Source organism: Nanorana parkeri, unplaced genomic scaffold (assembly GCF_000935625.1).
Source record: "Nanorana parkeri isolate BGI_ZX_2015 unplaced genomic scaffold, ASM93562v1 scaffold81, whole genome shotgun sequence".
Lineage (NCBI taxonomy): Eukaryota > Metazoa > Chordata > Amphibia > Anura > Dicroglossidae > Nanorana > Nanorana parkeri.
Genome location: NW_017306349.1, coordinates 1028599 through 1047792, shown reverse-complemented (window position 1 = coordinate 1047792; position 19194 = coordinate 1028599). Strand labels below are relative to the sequence as shown.

At 46.9% G+C, this 19194-nt stretch overlaps 1 protein-coding gene across 1 annotated transcript; it reads left to right on the top strand.

The window, feature by feature from the left end:
* The first annotated feature begins 2012 nt into the window (after positions 1-2012).
* Positions 2013-17973, top strand: LOC108805031 (keratin, type I cytoskeletal 18-A-like). The gene is made up of 8 exons (XM_018576984.1): positions 2013-2357; positions 8902-8984; positions 10863-11019; positions 13248-13412; positions 14266-14391; positions 14828-15045; positions 16847-16869; positions 17723-17973. The coding sequence occupies exons 1-8, from the start codon at positions 2043-2045 to the stop codon at positions 17839-17841; spliced, it is 1206 nt and encodes a 401-aa protein (XP_018432486.1). The 5' UTR covers positions 2013-2042; the 3' UTR covers positions 17842-17973.
* Positions 17974-19194: the final 1221 nt, after the last annotated feature.

The following is a 19194-nucleotide window of genomic DNA, read 5'->3' as shown; positions in this document are numbered from 1 at the left end:
TCGCTCTCCCCGAGTGTTGCCCTCGCCAACAAAAGCCGCGGGTTTTATTACAGGAAGAAAAGATCATAAATGAGACAGACTTGTGTTTGCGTATTCAAATTGTGCAGGAAGCAACCATGGCAACAGCATGCGTCTGATACAACAACCTTGTATACCGCGTCTATCAATGTAATTGAGCATCTCTAGGTCACGGGGGAACGCTAAATTCTCATCTGCTGAAGTTTAATCTGTAACGGACGGGGGAGGGGGCGGGTACAGCTGGATCTGCCTCTAGATAGGCAGAGCCAGCTGTCACTCACGCAGCTGGGCGGATCCCGGCACAATTGTCAGGATCCGCTTCAGCCACGGCGTCTCGGTATATAGGGAGCTATAGGGAGCTGTAGCTCGCGGTATACTGAGCCTAGGGTGACGGGAGGACGCTAGTTTGTGTCCTCCCGTTACCCTTAGGAGAGCTATGGGGAAAAGCTTTAACCCAGAGTTCTCCTTTAATATACTAATGGCTTTCAGTTTGCATCGCATACCTTATCAAAGTGATGTTGCTAAGGTGACAACACTTGGCCCGTCTCCCATTTGTGCTCTTGCGTTGGCACAGGCTGTCCCAGCGAACACTAGAATTGGACAGACATGGTCCACTGCTGCCCTGAGAAACGCCATGCAGCCATCGCTGGGTTGCATGTAGACAGGAAGTGACTGCAGGAGATCGGCAGCACTGAGAAAAAAAGATCTAAAAATGTGATGGCAGGAAAAATGCTGACTGTTTATGATGCACAGGGCTTCAACGACCTAAAGGGCTCACCCAAGGAGACCCCTGTCAGTCATCTGTTCTGCTGCTCAGAAAAGCAGCTCTGAGGTCACTTGGTGGCTTTCGGGACACCAGTGCCACCCATTAAGAACGCCAATAAATGGGTTTCCAAAGCTGGAGCTGAACCTTACTGGGAAAGGTCAGCCATTGAGCTCAAACAGCTGTGAAGCTTCTATTTCTATCAGGGAGGTCAGCTGTTCACGGTGGGCACGGATGAGTAAAACTGAGAGTTTTTTCTTTTCCCCAAATTTTTGTAAAAATCTGAAAATTTCGGCAAATTTTTTTTACCATTTTGGCACAATGCATTGGAGCCAAAAGGGAAGATGAGATGAGGTGGCATTTGGTGGTTTTTAAGGGTGTAATTGGCTTTGAATGGCTCCCAAGGGTTAGGGAAAGCTCATTTCATCTATCCTGGACCTGTTCCTGTGCAAGAAAAAAAAAACCAAAACACTCCCCATTAGCGTTTTTATTTGATGTTCAAATACACATAAAAAGTCATAAATAGAGAGAAACAAAAAACACGAAGGGCACTGGCTCCCCAAGATGGTGCTGATAACTATAGGAATTTCCTATTAATGCCCCTAGAGGGCGCTGATGAGTAAAGGAATTTCCTATTAATACCCCTAGAGGGCGCTGATGAGTATAGGAATTTCCTATTAATGACCCTAGAGAGTGCTGATTATTAGCTATTAATGACCGTAGAGGGTACCCGAATCCCCATACATGTCCCCCAGGGCTGTACCCGAATCCCCATACATGTCCCCCAGGGCAGTACCCGGATCCCCATACATGTCCCCCAGGGCAGTACCCGGATTCCCATACATGTCCCCCAGGGCAGCACCCGAATCCCCATACATGTCCCCCAGGGCAGTACCCGGACCCCCATACATGTATTCCAGGGCAGTACCCGAATCCCCATGCCCTTTGTTATGGCCAATAACTTGAATATAAGCCTTCAAAAAGGGGACATTTGATTTACAAGGTTCTACCCCCATAGACTTGCATTGAGTTCGAGTTCGAATTCCAACTTTTCTCATGTTCTAAAGATCGAATTCGAACCGACCAACACGGGGGCGTTCGGCCCATCACTACCCAGGGCAGGGAGAATGCAATTCTGAGCCGGCGCCTCGTAGAACGTGCACACCAGTTGTCCCTCCTTGAGCAAATTGTGATATTTACAAAGTTCAGCCACTTGGTTCTAAATCATCTGAAGACGTGTTCTTTGTTTCCTCAGTCTCCCATGGCTTCTCTGGTCTCCCCTCGCGGAGGTCCCTCCAGGCTCAGGTTCTCCTCATCCAGCCTATCTTACGATGGGAAACCCTGGGCCGTCTCCTCGGCACCGGCGCTCAACTCGGCGCTGTCCAATGGGAACAACGACAAGGAGGTGATGCAGAACCTCAACAATCGTCTGGCCAGCTACCTGGAGAAGGTGGCGTCTCTGGAAAAGTCCAACAGGAAGCTGGAAATTCAGATAAGAGAGAAGATGGCAGCAAATGATTACGTGAAGAAAGACTACAACGACCAATACAATCTGATCCTCAGCCTCAGGAAGCAGGTAAGGACTGGGGAACATTCCAGAACCCATTATAAGGACTGGGGAATGTTCCAGAATCCATTATAAGGACTGGGGAATGTTCCAGAATCCATAAGAAGGACTGGGGAATGTTCCAGAACCCATTATAAGGACTTGGGAATGTTCCAGAACCCATTATAAGGACTTGGGAATGTTCCAGAACCCATTATAAGGACTTGGGAATGTTCCAGAATCCATTATAAGGACTGGGGAACGTTCCAGTATCCATAAGAAGGACTGGGGAACGTTCCAGTATCCATAAGAAGGACTGGGGAATGTTCCAGTATCCATAAGAAGGACTGGGGAACATTCCAGTATCCATTATAAGGACTGGGGAACATTCCAGAATCCATTATACGGACTGGGGAACATTCCAGTATCCATAAGAAGGACTGGGGAATGTTCCAGTATCCATTATAAGGACTGGGGAACGTTCCAGTATCCATTATAAGGACTGGGGAACGTTCCAGTATCCATTATAAGGACTGGGGAACGTTCCAGTATCCATTATAAGGACTGGGGAACGTTCCAGTATCCATTATAAGGACTGGGGAACGTTCCAGTATCCATTATAAGGACTGGGGAACATTCCAGAATCCATTATAAGGACTGGGGAACATTCCAGTATCCATAAGAAGGACTGGGGAACATTCCAGTATCCATTATAAGGACTGGGGAATGTTCCAGTATCCATAAGAAGGACTGGGGAATGTTCTAGAATCCATTATAAAGACAGGGGAACATTCCGGTATCCATTATGGATGATGGTACTTCAGGGATGGGGCACATGCCCATTGACAGTGTCTGCACAAAGGGGCCCTCCACCTTCCCGGGCATGTCCACTTTCCAAATTATGCTCCTACGCTGCCGGAGCCCTTTGCTGATGGAGCCAGGCTTTTGGGTAAGGGGGAGCATGTGACTTCCTGACCGGTCAATTGTCCTAATCAGTCACATCGGAGGGGCGCTCTGACGGCACCCTTTATGTAAGCGCCGGTGTCAAATTAAGGTTTGCCAATGGGTTCCAAAAGAGCGTACCAGAAGGTTTCATCTGACCATGAAAGTTTGGAAGACCGCTGAACATGAAAGAGGTCTTCCAAACCAAGTCTGGTTTTCCTTCCTTTTGAAGGAGTGGCCACCAATTTTACACAATGAAATAGGCAATACCCACTCGCCATACCAGATCCACTCCTCTTCTGGGTTGAATGACGCCCAGTGTCTATCGACTCTCTTTCAGAAGTGCAGGGTGTCGTGGACCCGCCCCCTAGGGGGACGTCACTAGAGTTCCCGGCACTCACAGTATAATGCTGCATTGGTGAGGACCACCCAATGGTAGAGAAGAAGTAAAGAAGAAAAGGACCCTGTAGGTCACATGACTGGCCTGAAGACTTCTGAAAGATAATTATAAGATGGGGGGGGGTGCATCCTAGAGGGGAGGGGAGGAGGGTGGAGTGAGGCTTTAATCTACCTAAATTAATTTAATTGATCATTGATTGCTGATACAACTGATAATGATGCAACATCCGCTAAATAGAAGGTGAGACATGGCCCCCCCGGGTCGTTACATTGTAACATTCCAGCATCTCCTGCCCCCCCGTGTTTGTTCTCTGGTATCTCCGTGTCACAAGCAAAGATCGGCAATGTTTGTCCTTCCCGCCTGGACTGGACTCCATCTCCCATGAAAGCTGAGTTCCAGCGCGGGTGATGATGTCATCGAACACATGACTTCTCCCTTAAAACCAACAAGCGGACAGAACAATACTCAGAGGCTGGAGGCAAATATTTAACAGAAACTCTTTTTTTTTAATGAATGGAAAGACTTGTCAATCCTTGAGAAAACAAACGGCCGCTTACTATAAAGGAAGATGAGGAGTGTTCCTAGAAATCAAATGACAGACATTAAATCAAATGGCCTGAAATATTCTAGAATACAGCTATCGGCATGCAGGCTGTGCTTCAGTTAAACCCAAGGTCTACATAAAAGGAACAAAGCCTGCCTCTGACTGCTATAAAACATTATGTATCACCCAAGGGGCCTATTTATAAACAATTTGCAAAGCCATTAACCCCGTGCATCCCCGTGAATGTTCGTTCAGTTCAAATAGAAGCAAAAAAAAGTTGAATGTCATTTTGAATGCAATACCACATTGTGGCCACCAGATGGAGCTAAAGAGCACAGGGGATTTAAACTTTTTCCCTATCCTCCTCAGCTCCATCTAGTGGCCATATTGTGGTATTGCATTGCATGCAGTCAACCTGAAAAGAAAATGTATTTATTTATTCATTACAGGTATTTATATAGCACTGACAATTTACGCAGCGCTTTACATAGTTGCACATTCACATCAGTCCCTACCCTCAAGGAGCTTACAATCTAAGGTCCCTATCTCACATACAGGGCCAATTTAAACAGGAGCCAATTAACCTTGTAGCATGTCTTGGAGTATGGAGTACCCAGAGGAGACCCATGCAAGCACAGGGAGAACATGCAAACTCCTTTGCAGATAGTGACCTGGCTGGGATTCAAACTAGGGACCCCCAGTGCTGCAAGGCAGAAGTGCTAACCACTATGCCACTGTGCTAAGGACTGGGGAACGTTCCAGTATCCATTATAAGGACTGGGGAACGTTCCAGTATCCATTATAAGGACTGGGGAACGTTCCAGTATCCATTATAAGGACTGGGGAACGTTCCAGTATCCATTATAAGGACTGGGGAACGTTCCAGTATCCATTATAAGGACTGGGGAACGTTCCAGTATCCATTATAAGGACTGGGGAACATTCCAGAATCCATTATAAGGACTGGGGAACATTCCAGTATCCATAAGAAGGACTGGGGAACATTCCAGTATCCATTATAAGGACTGGGGAATGTTCCAGTATCCATAAGAAGGACTGGGGAATGTTCTAGAATCCATTATAAAGACAGGGGAACATTCCGGTATCCATTATGGATGATGGTACTTCAGGGATGGGGCACATGCCCATTGACAGTGTCTGCACAAAGGGGCCCTCCACCTTCCCGGGCATGTCCACTTTCCAAATTATGCTCCTACGCTGCCGGAGCCCTTTGCTGATGGAGCCAGGCTTTTGGGTAAGGGGGAGCATGTGACTTCCTGACCGGTCAATTGTCCTAATCAGTCACATCGGAGGGGCGCTCTGACGGCACCCTTTATGTAAGCGCCGGTGTCAAATTAAGGTTTGCCAATGGGTTCCAAAAGAGCGTACCAGAAGGTTTCATCTGACCATGAAAGTTTGGAAGACCGCTGAACATGAAAGAGGTCTTCCAAACCAAGTCTGGTTTTCCTTCCTTTTGAAGGAGTGGCCACCAATTTTACACAATGAAATAGGCAATACCCACTCGCCATACCAGATCCACTCCTCTTCTGGGTTGAATGACGCCCAGTGTCTATCGACTCTCTTTCAGAAGTGCAGGGTGTCGTGGACCCGCCCCCTAGGGGGACGTCACTAGAGTTCCCGGCACTCACAGTATAATGCTGCATTGGTGAGGACCACCCAATGGTAGAGAAGAAGTAAAGAAGAAAAGGACCCTGTAGGTCACATGACTGGCCTGAAGACTTCTGAAAGATAATTATAAGATGGGGGGGGGTGCATCCTAGAGGGGAGGGGAGGAGGGTGGAGTGAGGCTTTAATCTACCTAAATTAATTTAATTGATCATTGATTGCTGATACAACTGATAATGATGCAACATCCGCTAAATAGAAGGTGAGACATGGCCCCCCCGGGTCGTTACATTGTAACATTCCAGCATCTCCTGCCCCCCCGTGTTTGTTCTCTGGTATCTCCGTGTCACAAGCAAAGATCGGCAATGTTTGTCCTTCCCGCCTGGACTGGACTCCATCTCCCATGAAAGCTGAGTTCCAGCGCGGGTGATGATGTCATCGAACACATGACTTCTCCCTTAAAACCAACAAGCGGACAGAACAATACTCAGAGGCTGGAGGCAAATATTTAACAGAAACTCTTTTTTTTTAATGAATGGAAAGACTTGTCAATCCTTGAGAAAACAAACGGCCGCTTACTATAAAGGAAGATGAGGAGTGTTCCTAGAAATCAAATGACAGACATTAAATCAAATGGCCTGAAATATTCTAGAATACAGCTATCGGCATGCAGGCTGTGCTTCAGTTAAACCCAAGGTCTACATAAAAGGAACAAAGCCTGCCTCTGACTGCTATAAAACATTATGTATCACCCAAGGGGCCTATTTATAAACAATTTGCAAAGCCATTAACCCCGTGCATCCCCGTGAATGTTCGTTCAGTTCAAATAGAAGCAAAAAAAAGTTGAATGTCATTTTGAATGCAATACCACATTGTGGCCACCAGATGGAGCTAAAGAGCACAGGGGATTTAAACTTTTTCCCTATCCTCCTCAGCTCCATCTAGTGGCCATATTGTGGTATTGCATTGCATGCAGTCAACCTGAAAAGAAAATGTATTTATTTATTCATTACAGGTATTTATATAGCACTGACAATTTACGCAGCGCTTTACATAGTTGCACATTCACATCAGTCCCTACCCTCAAGGAGCTTACAATCTAAGGTCCCTATCTCACATACAGGGCCAATTTAAACAGGAGCCAATTAACCTTGTAGCATGTCTTGGAGTATGGAGTACCCAGAGGAGACCCATGCAAGCACAGGGAGAACATGCAAACTCCTTTGCAGATAGTGACCTGGCTGGGATTCAAACTAGGGACCCCCAGTGCTGCAAGGCAGAAGTGCTAACCACTATGCCACTGTGCTGGCAAAATCAATAACGTTCGGTTTTAACCTCTATTCGCACACAAGGAACATTCTCAGAGATCTGCAGGGCAAATGTCTCTGAGAAGTTTTTCATAAATAGACCTCATGGTACTACTACATGCTACTCTAACTAATTTGCACTATCAAGGATACTTCGATTCCGCTGTATTCGTCAGATGTCAGACAGGAACTGGGCGATTTTTGGTTGCGTTCGATTCACAGACACGGTCGTAGAATTTGTCATAAGATTTCCAAGTTGCAAACTTGAATGTGAACCCTTTTTCCCCATCCAAAATACCCACCAGACCCACTAAAGGGTCTAGGGCAGGGGTGTGCAACCATGGCACCCCAGCTGCAAGTTCCATGGGGCATTGACAGCCACAGGTAGCTTCACCACAGCTGGCGTGCCAAGGTTGCCTACCCCTGGTCTAGGGCATCTAAGTGTCTGGTATGTATTTTGGGAGGGGTCCCCATGCCATTTTATACAACACATAAACAAGCCAGATGAGAAATGTCATTAAACAGCATGCAGTTCCAACCTAAAATCCATACCAGACCCTTATCCTTGATTTATTTGCTTCTGATATGGAGTGTAAGATGGAGCACAAAGAAAAAAAAGAAAGAAAAAAACAGTAGGGTGACCCCTCCCCCCCCCCCTTTTTTAAATCCATACCAGACCATTGTCCAGACATGCAGCCTGGCTAGCCAGGAAAGGGCTCCATCCTATAAGTGCAAATCCTAACTGCTAGAACGCACTCCATCTTTGCTCTGATGCTGTCAAGATGTAGATAGCATGAATGGGGCTGAGCAACGCACCATAGGACGGATTTATCAATCTTCCGTCCACCGTATAGCAGGGTGAATGCTATTCATACGTCACTACCGCCACTAGATGGAGCCAAGGAGCATAGGAAATGTTCCTCAGCGCCATCTAGTGGTGGTAGTTCTGTGCAAACGGCATTCACCCAGCTATACAGTGGACGGAAGAGGTTTAAAGGAGGACTATGGGGTCAGTGCTTTTCCCCATAGTTCTCCCCAGGGTCACGGGAGGACACAAACTAGCGTCCTCCCGTGACCCAAAGCTCAGTAGACTGAGCTCAGCATACTGAGATCGCCGCAGCCGTGACGGATCCCGACATTACTGTCGAGATCCACCCAGCTGCGTGATTGACAGCTGGATCTGACTATCTAGAGGCAGAGCCAGCTGTACCCGCCCCCTCCCCCGTCCGTTCCGCCAGTCAGCGCTGGAGGATCGAAGCGGGGGGGGGGAATCCCTGCAGAGAGCCGTGAGTGACAGTCACGGCTCTCTGCAGGGACATGATCGAGAAGTGAGCGAGCGACGGTATGCGTTTTGCTCGCTTCCCGATCTACTGAGCCGACCTGTGACAGTTCCATTGTCACACGTCGGCTCGAACTATGAGGTTGAGTGAAAATCACTCCCCTCATGGTTCTCCTTTAATCAGCCCCTATGAGTTGAATGGTGTTGCTGGTAATGGCCGTCAGTTTCCGGTGCTGAATGCTGGACCAATGGGGTGCCAACAAAAGTCAAACATAGTGCTATGCATTGATCAGGGTACATGTGTTTAATGTTCATGGAGTAATTCTCGGGGGAACTTCCACTCTGAAAGTCTTTCTCTGTTCACCCAAATAGACATGTACAGTACGTATAAAGAAATTGTTTACCGCTGCAACCTGCACCAGGTGTCCGCATTTCGTTGTTGCGTTTCTCATGATGCGACTCCATTGATATTCTAGATTGGGGATTCGATCTTTGGAAACACGCGACTGCTGCTGGCTATTGACAACACCAAGCTGGCCGTGGATGACTTCCAGGATAAGTGAGTATCAGAGGCGGACCGCCCATCCGTGAGTTGAATGGACTGTAGTCACGTAAGGCTTATGTATTGTAAACTGAAACAAAGACAAGAAGGTAAAAATTAAAACATGTCTTATAGTTCAGCAACTGACCCCCATGACAACTTCATTAGGGGCACTTTAAGAACAATGTGTACTTATCCTTTTTGCCCCCCTTGCCCTGACCTAACCTAACCCACCCTCCCTCACCAATACATACTTACCCCGCTGCGACGGCCGTGGTTGTGGCATTTGTATACATGTGGGACTGTCTCTGGCCATGGGACAGAGCCCCATTGAAGTCTATGGGGCACCAATGTGCAGGCTTGGCAAGGACAGTGAAGACTTGAACCACTGGGGGTAAAGGGAGAGCAGAACCGCATCCATTAAAGCGAGGAAGGTTTGCATTTGGGTAGGGGGAGGGTACGGTAAGGTCAGGCGGCACTTTGTTTCTTAAAAGTGGATTTGTGCTGAGGCTATGGACACCTATATATATATATATAGGCTATGGACACCTAAATATAATATATATTATTAACAAGCAGCAAATCAAGCCCTCACCCATCCCTGTAGCTACAGGCACGATGGAGCAATTCATCCTCAGCTACACTAATGCTCAGCAACATGTGCATCGCATCCATTAAATCGAGGTGGGTTTGCATTTGGGTAGGGGGAGGGTACGGTTAGGTCTTGGGGCACTTTGTCTCTTTAAAGTGGATCTGTGCCAAGGCTATGGACACCTAAATATAATATATATTATTAACAAGCAGCAAAACAAGCCCTCACCGATCCCTGTAGCTACAGGCACTATGGAGCAATTCATCCTCAGGGACACTTTTGCTCAGGAGCATGTGCTGTGGAGCCATTTTATTGCAAATGGCGTCCCGATCCACCTTAAAAATGCACTTGAACTCTGATGTCACTGCAGCAAAGTACAGTGCATGCCTGCCCAGAATGCACCCTGCCCCATTTTCATATGTTGCATGTGTATCTGCCCATGCATTTTGAATGGGCTGTTTATTGCAATGCACATCAACACGTGTGTGGCACGCACAGCATTCTGTTGCAAATGGGCCCTCGTGGTTTGCAGCTGAAGCTTCTTCTCAGTTGTATTTGCCTTTTCGCTCCAGTACCTCAGCTCCCCCCCTGCCGGCAGTGACTAGGCAAACTTCTCCAGCTCCATGCTTTTTCCAGGTGACTGATCGGAATGAGAATACCCGTGGCCGTAGATTGTAAAAGCAAGTCACCAATGGAATAAATAAAGGCCATGCCTTTCTTCTGTACCCTCCTTATCTGCAGTGCATTGCTTCATACACAATGGCAGGCAGGGCCGGATTTCCCACAAGGCCAACCAAGGCCCGGCCTCGGGGCAGCAGGGAGTAGAGGGGCAGCAGGGGTGTGGAATTCCTATCTCCATGCAGTTCCGGGCGCCGGGCGGGTAGTTGTTCTCTACATTGAGCCCTGCTTTGGTAGCCGCCGCTTGTTTTGTACAAGTGATCCCGGCGTGTCGCTGAGATCACTTGTATGCAGTCTGCAGGTCTGCCATTCTCCATGGGGAAGAGGGGGGGCTTGGCGTTAGGGGGGGTCGCATTGAGGAACCTGGCCTTGGGGCAGCAGAGAGAGTAAATCCGTCCCTGATGGCAGGCACATTATAATATGCCCACCGCGAGAAACACTCAGGCTAAGCTTTTTTTAATGGAAGTGTCTAGCAACATCAAGCCAAACAAGCAATAAAGTACATAGACTTGCTTTAATAAGGTAAATTCCACCTAATCCCAAGAGGTATGCCTTGAAGTAGGCCTAATCGGCCCTGCTATGCGTTGTGTACCTGCACAGTCAATGAGAACATATCGTTCCTTAAGGTTGAACACGGAGTCCGCGCTGCGCCAGTCTGTGGAAAGGGACATGGTTGCCCTACGGAGAGCGAAGGAAACGAACGAAGCCAACAATGAAAGCATGAGAGCCGACCTAGACAGTCTACAGAATGAGCTGTTGACCTTAAAGGCCGACCATGAAAAGGTACAATTAATAAGTAACGTTTGATGCGATACATTACCTCCATCGATCATTAACCTGCTATGGAACCTCCACACATATTTTCGAGTCATTATTCAGAAAAGACTTCAAAGCTAAAATGCTGCTTTTGTTGATAAGGGACTCGTTATAATGGTTCCTATTCAAGATGTGAAGATCTTTTCCAGAAAAAGTTAGGAGCAGTGGCCCAAATAGTGGCCAACATTCTATTTCTGTTTTATACAAGAGCCAGACTGTGTTAGTTTCTTTTAAAGCGTTTGGTCCAAGAAGCCATTCATGGGTGTGAGCATGCTGAGTCAGCCAAATGTAGACTTTGGTCAATCATTGAGCTGTCCAAACTTGTTCACTAAAGACATGGCATCACCGGAGAGTTGAAGTGGTCATATGATGACCAATGAAGAAGGTCTTTGATCTGCATTGACTGTCTTGGTTGCTCTTAAGTCCTTGAAAGTCAAGGATCGGCTTTGCCCAACCAAATTATTAGATAATTTGTTGACCAGACAGTATTGTTTTTTAAAGGGCTTGGTCCAAGAAGCCATTCATGGCTGTGAGCATGCTGAGTCAGCCAAACGTAGACCTTGGTCAATCATTGAGCTGTCCAAACTTGTCCACTCAAGACATGGCATCACCAGAGAGTTGGAGTGGCCATATGATGACCAATGAAGAATGTCATTGAACTGCCTTGGTTGCTTGGTAGATCTTAAGGCCTTGAAAGTCAAGGGCGGACTATGCCCTACCAAATTATTACATAATTTGCTGGCCAAACAGTATTGATTTTTAAAGGGCTTGGTCCAAGAAGGCCTTGGTTAATCGTTGTGATGGCCAAACCTGTCAACTCCAGACATGGCATCACAGGGTTGGAGTGGTCATATGATGACCAATGAAGAACCTCACTGAAGTGCTTCGACCATCTTGGTTGCATGGTATATCTTCATGCCTTGACAGTGAAGAGCCGGCTATGCCCAACCAAATTGATACTGACCAACCTATTAGATTATTTGCAGATCTTTTCAATTGAGTTGAGTGATTTTACATTTGGATCCACTAGTAGTAAAGTAATTTTGCCCTTGTCTAGTGGGAAAAGGGAACAATACTGACCAGTCAGCTCTTTAGGCATGTTGAGCTGTTGCCGAATACGTTTTTAAAGGGCTTGGTCCAATAAGCCCTTCATGGCTTTCTGCATGCTGAGTCAGACAAAGTTAGACCTCGGTCAATCGTTGTCATGGCCAAACCTGTCCACTCCAGACATGGCATCATCAGAGAGTTGGAGTGGCCATATGTTGGCCATATGTTGACCAATGAAGAATCTCATTGAGCTGCCTTGAGTGTCTTAGTTGTATAGTATATCTTGAGACCTTGAAAGTCAAGGGCTGGCTATGCCCAATCAAATTATTACATAATTTGCTGGCCAGGCAGAATTTTTTTTTTAAAGGGCTTGGTCCAGGAAGCCATTCATTGCTATGTGTATGCTGAGTCAGCCAACTTTAGACCTTGGACAATTTTATTGATGGACAAATCTGTCCACTCCAGACATGGCATCAGCAGAGAGTTGGAGTGGCCATATGTTGACCAATGAAGAACCTCATTGAACTGCCTTGAGTGTCTTGGTTGTATGGTATAACTTTTGGCCTTAAAAGTCAAGGGCCGGCTACGCCCAACCAAATTATTAGATAATTTGCTGAGTTTGACATTCAGGACCAAAGACAGTAAAGTAATTTTGCCCTGGACTAGTGGGAAATTATGTAATACTGACCAGTCAGATTTTTAGCCATGTTGAGTACAAACCCATATAAACGTTGTATAGATGGTGTCCTGATGGTCATTCATCGCTGGACCCCAAAAATGAAGAGCCAGTCTCCAGTCACATCATTCCTGTCCCATTGTAGCCTACAGTGTGTCTAAAGCAGCAGTGGGCAACCTACTTAGTACACGGGGCCTCAACTGGAGCCCTTGAAATCACCAAAGGGCCACACATCATATTTAGAGTAAGTTATGCTACAGAAGGACTGTGGACATGCTACATCAGATGGTCAGAGACTAGGGACCTGTTACAGGAGATGATGAGAAGCTTCAGACACACTACAGGAAGGGATGGAGATTGGGGACATTGCTACTGGAGACATGAAACTGTCACATGAGACTGCTAGAGCTAACTAGCATTACAATCTCTATTTAAGATGTCAGCGCATTGATATATTCTATCTTTCCTACAGGAACTGGCAGCTGTCAAAAATACATTGGCACGTACAAAGGTAGAGGTTGAGCTGGATGCTGCTCAAGGGCCTGACTTGCAGAGCCTATTGTCTGAAATTCGTGCACAATATGAAGACATCATAAGGAAGAACAAGGAGGATGCAGATACCCTATTCCAGGCACAGGTACACACAATATGGTAATATAGGGGGGCAACAACATTGGATAATGATGTTTGACATAATGATGATGGATCTTCTGTAAATGTAAGAGGGCATCTCTCCACTGACCACCAATATAAGAGGCCAAATCTCCACTGACCACCAATGTAAGAGGGCATATCTCCAATGACCACCAATGTAAGAGGGGATATCTCCAATGACCACCAATATAAGAGGGCATATCTCCAATGACCACCAATGTAAGAGGGCATCTCTCCACTGACCACCAATATAAGAGGCCATATCTCCAATGACCACCAATGTAAGAGGGCATCTATCCACTGACCACCAATGTAAGAGGGCATCTATCCACTGACCACCAATGTAAGAGGGCATACCTCCAATGACCACCAATATAAGAGGGCATCTATCCACTGACCACCAACATAAGAGGGCATATCTCCAATGACCACCAATGTAAGAGGGCATCTCTCCAGTGACTACCAATGTAAGAGGGCATCTCTCCAGTGACTACCAATGTAAGAGGGCATCTCTCCAGTGACTACCAATGTAAGAGGGCATCTCTCCAGTGACCACCAATGTGTCCTATAGAGCGGGAGGGTGTGGTGGAAGTCAAATACTCAACATAAGCCACAGTATTGTGTTCTTTAAAGATTTCTGAAACTCACTCATCGCTCTGATGTACTTTAAGCTGCAGATATTATTATGTTCTGCAAAGGTTTCCTAAGACCTAAAAATAATTCATCTGGGATCAAGAGGTTCAGAAAGGGCGGTCTAACTAACGATGAAACTACATTTACATTTGTTATTGTCAATGTTAGAGTGAGGATAATATATGGTGCCACTTGTTTTCCAGTACGAAACTATGACATCACAGATAGCAAAGGAAGATGAAGATGTCCGGAGGGCACAGGACGAATTGCGGGAGAGGAGAACTGTGTTGCAAGGCCTACAGCTGGAACTGGAGACTGCAGGAAACCAGGTGGGAACAATGAGTTCTTATCATCATGACATTGGGAGGGAGGAGGGGGGGGGGGGGATTTACTGTATGGAAGTATGAATAGAAGTGTCATGAAGTAAAGTAGACCTGGGCTCTCTTCAAAAATCTAGTCATGGTCAGGAAAATTCAGAACAAATGAACTTATCCTTCACACAATTGGATGTTTGAAGTCAACACACTTTCTACACTTCACCTTCCCTTTGAGGTCAGCACACTTACAGTACTACACTACACCCAGGGCCAGATTAACATAGGGGCTACTGGAGCGCCAGGTCCAGGCCCACCACTGAAACCAGTGCTCCCACTACTGACTGCTGGGACCCTCACACACACCGAAGGGCCGCAGGTTTGGCACCAGAGTTCAATATGATACCAGTTCTGCGACTGTACGATCTAGAGATCCACTTGTATTTTTCAGATTAACGCCTTGAGACGGGACCTTGACGACACCGAGCTCCGGTACAAGAAGGAACTAGAACGACTCCAGGGCAGCATAGGGGCTGTAGAACAAGACATGTCGGAGGTCCTGCGCGCCGTCCAGAACACCAAGCTGGAGTATGAAGCGCTGTGGAGGATTAAGGAGACCCTGGAAGCCGAAATTGCGGAGTATCGGCGTCTACTGGATGGAGAATCGCCGTGAGTTTGGTCCGGTGTGGTGACACCAATGGAATGCAGTCATGAATGGAGAGAGTGATTCAATGTGATGCCTTGAGAATGTCGCAGCCCTGTGTGATCTGTGACCGCCCCCTCTCTATAAACAGAGCTCCAGCATTCCTCAGCTGTCCTGGTTCTGTGGGAGATTTAGGATGATATTGGGGTGTGAGATGTTCTTCAAAACTTGTTATGCTCTTCTCATGTTGTAGGTACATTTCACAGCTTGGATTGAAGCTGAACTCCGGGCAGATATAAAAGACACACATTAATGCAGCTCTGTACTCATTAATACGGCATTAAAAGTATTTTTCAAGGCAAGTCATTACCTAAGACTTGGTATCAGCACCTGTACGGCAGAGCTCAGACTGGGGGAGGGAAGGACACAAGGAGGCAATTGGTTGTGTTGCTGTGCAAGGAGGATGCTGAAAGGAAAAAAAAAATACTCTGTACCCATACACTCACTATGGACCAGAATCCTTTTTAAATTCCTATAGGCTTTTGCTAATTGATATAGGACTATTGACTTCATAGTAATACCTTTGTCATTGCTTAAAGCAAACCTTGACCCTCTTTCCCTAAAGATCACTTCAACATACAGCTCTCTATGCTGATCTAAAAGCTTCTTATATTCATGAGTTTAAAATGTTTTGCTTTTACTTAAAATTACTGTTTTTCCTAGATGAGTGATGCACTGGTGATGTAGCCCTGGCCTGGTTGGATGAGGCACTGGTGATGTTACCCTGGCCTGGTTGAGTGAGGTACTGGTGATGTAGGCCTTGCCTGGTTGAGTGAGGCACTCTCTGATGTAGCCCTGGCCTGGTTGAGTGAGGTACTGGTGATGTAGGCCTTGCCTGGGTGAGTGCGAGGCACTGATGATTAGGCCTGATTGAGTGAGGCACTGGCGATGTAGCCCTAGCTGAGTGAGGCACCGGTGATGTAGCCCTGGCCTGGTTGACTGAGGCACGGGTGATGTAGCTCTGGCCTGATTGAGTGAGACACTGTTGATGTAGCCCTGGCCTGGTTAAGTGAGGCACTGGTGAAGTAGCCCTGGCCAGGTTGAGTGAGGCACTGTTGATGTAACCCTGACCTGGTTGAGTGAGGCACTGGGGATGTAGCCCTGGCCAGGTTGAGTGAGGTACTGGTAATGTAGCCCTGGCCTGGTTGAGTGAGGCACTAGTAATGTAGGCCTGGTTGAGTGAGTCACTGGTGATGTAGGCCTGGTTGAGTGAGGCACTGTTGATGTAGGCCTGGTTGAGTGAGGCACTGTTGATGTAGCCCTGGTCTGGTTGAGTGAGGCACTGTTGATGTAGCCCTGGCCTGGTTGAGTGATGCACTGGTGATGTTGCCCTGGCCTGGTTGAGTGAGGTACTGGTGATGTAGGCCTGGTTGAGTGAGTTACTGGTGATGTAGTCCTGGTTGAGTGAGGCACTGGTGATGTAGCCGTGGCCTGGTTGAGTGAGGCACTGGTAATGTAGCCCTGGCCTGGTTGAGTGATGCACTGGTGATTTAGCCCTGGCCTGGTTGAGTGAGGCACTGGTGATGTAGCCCTGGCCTGGTTGAGTGAGGCACTGGTGATGTAGCCCTGGCCTGGTTGAGTGATGCACTGGTGATGTAGCCCTGGCCTGGTTGGTTGAGGCACAAAAAGTTAATTGAGCTTTAAAGGATAAAATAAATAAAGCAGGGGAGACCAAAGTAAACTTGGTGCCAACACCCCGAGCTGTACTTTCCTACCGTTTTCCCCCGCTAGTTTTATATTAATGTGTTTTCTATGTTCTGTTTCCAGGGAGAAGACCCCTGAACCAAAACGTAAGTCTGCTCCATTCACTTCTGAAATTATAATTCAAAACTTGGAACAAATGGGGGGAAAAAAGCCCTGTTATGAGATTGAAAGCGTACCTAACCCCAAAAACAAATATGTCCTATATTGCAGCTTACCAGCCCTTAGATGTGGTGGTTGCATTAGTTGCCTTTGTTCAGGCTAAGATCATTTTCAGCCAGTACAGAATATACATGTTGATGCTGCCGGACGGGTCGCGTCCTTATCACTTCCTCTGAACTGAAGACAAAATAAAGTTACCTTTCTTCTGCTATTCCCATCAGCCACCATGTAATGGAGATGAACAAAGGCAGACATATTAGTAGTCCAGCCAGGGTGATACCATCCCACCCTCTATTTCAAAATTGCAAAAGCTAATGGCAGGCTGGCTATTGAACCCGCCCACTGAGTAGAGGAGCGGAACTGAGAGACAACTTTCACTCTCAAGTCCGCTCCTCTGCGCTCAGTATGTGGTGTTTCAATAGCTAGTCTGCTATTGGCTATTTCAAATTAAAATAGCCAATAGCAGTCTGGCTATTGCTCCCAGCTGCTTACAGTCACCTATCGCCTGCGGAAGCTAACGCGGCAGGAAAATGGAGCAGCGCGGGAGCGGGGCTGCGGGGATGCAAGTAGCTGGTCTTGCCTAGGGTGCAAAATAGTCTAGCACCGGCCCTGGTGACACCCAATGGCTCACTCCATAGATACAGTGGTGGCAGTGATGTAACTATAGCCATAGCAGCCTAGGCAGCTGCTATGGGGCCTGGGGGTGGAAGGGGGCTTATGTTGCTGTGTAGATACTAATGTGGCTGCTATAAGACATATACCAAATCTTCTGCTTTGCAGAACACGACATTCGAACCAAGAAGATTGTAAAGATTGTCACACAGACGCTGGTGGACGGGAAAATCGTCGGTGAATCCAGTGAGGTTGAAGAGTTTGAGAATGCTGAGAAGGCCAACTAAGCAATCCAGTCACTGCCTGAGCTGAAGGCTTAACAATCGTGTAACAAAGTCATCTGCAGCAGCTTCTCGGTTGTCTCGGCCATTGATGGGGTTCTTGGAGTGTACCGTGTAGAGCAAAATGGATGTTTTCTGGATATGGGTTCAAGTCTAGACATCAGCTGGAGGGACAATAGACCATTACTTGCTATATGTCAGGCGTAGCTAAACTTCGGCCCTCCATAGTGAACATACAATTCCCTACATACATCTAACTCAGAGAGTCAGGTCTGTAGCTCTCAGAGTTTTGCAACCCCTAATGGGACTTGTAGTTTCACCACTGCTGGAGAGCTGAAGTTTACCTACTCCTGACATATGTGATAGTGTAACCTATTCCTTTACACACATACTCTATATGGTCAAACATTTGTAGGCACCTTGACCATCACACCTACACTATATTCCCAAAAAATGTGGACCCCTCCATATGATTGAGTTCAGGTGTTTCCAATGAAGGGTCCTGTTAATGGACATGTTCGACAATTTTGGTAACAGTTTGGTGAAGGTCCTTTTCTGTTCCACCATGACTGTCCCCTGCGTACAAAGCCAGCTCCAAAAAGACATGGGTTGACCAGTTGGGTGTGGAGGAACTTGAGTGTCCTGTACAGAGCCCTGACTCCAACCCTACTGAGCATGACTGTCCCCTGTGTACAAAGCCAGATCCATAAAGACATGGTTTGGCCAGTTTGGTGATGAGAAACTTGAGTGTCCTGCACAAAGCCCTGACCTCAACCCTACTGAACACCTTTGCCGATGGTGAGCGAGGTCTTCTCATTGATCATAACTGCTTGACTTCACAAATGGGCATAAATTCCCACAGACACCCTTCAAAATCTCGAGGAAAGCCTTCCCAGAGGGGTGGAGGATGTTATAGCCACAAAGAGGCCAACTCCAAATGAATGGCCATGGTGGGGAGAGAGGGGAAACTCTATATAAATGGCCTTGGTTTTTCGAATGGGATGTCCAACAAGCTCATACAGGTGTGATGGTCAGGAATCCACAAACATCTGACCTTATAGCCACAAAAAGGGTCACCTCCATATTAATGGCCATGGTGGGGGGAAACACTATATTAACAGCCATGGCTTTGGAATGAGATCGCCATACAAGCTCATAGAGGTGTGATGGTCACGTATCCACAAACTTCCAGCCATATAGCCACAAAAAGGGTCATCTCCATATTAATGGTCATGGTGGGGGGGGGAACAAGGGGGCAAACTCTATATTAATGGCCATGACTTTAGAATGAGATCTCCATACAGGTGTGATGGTCAGCTGTCCACAAACTTCAAGCCATATAGCCACAAAAAGGGTCAC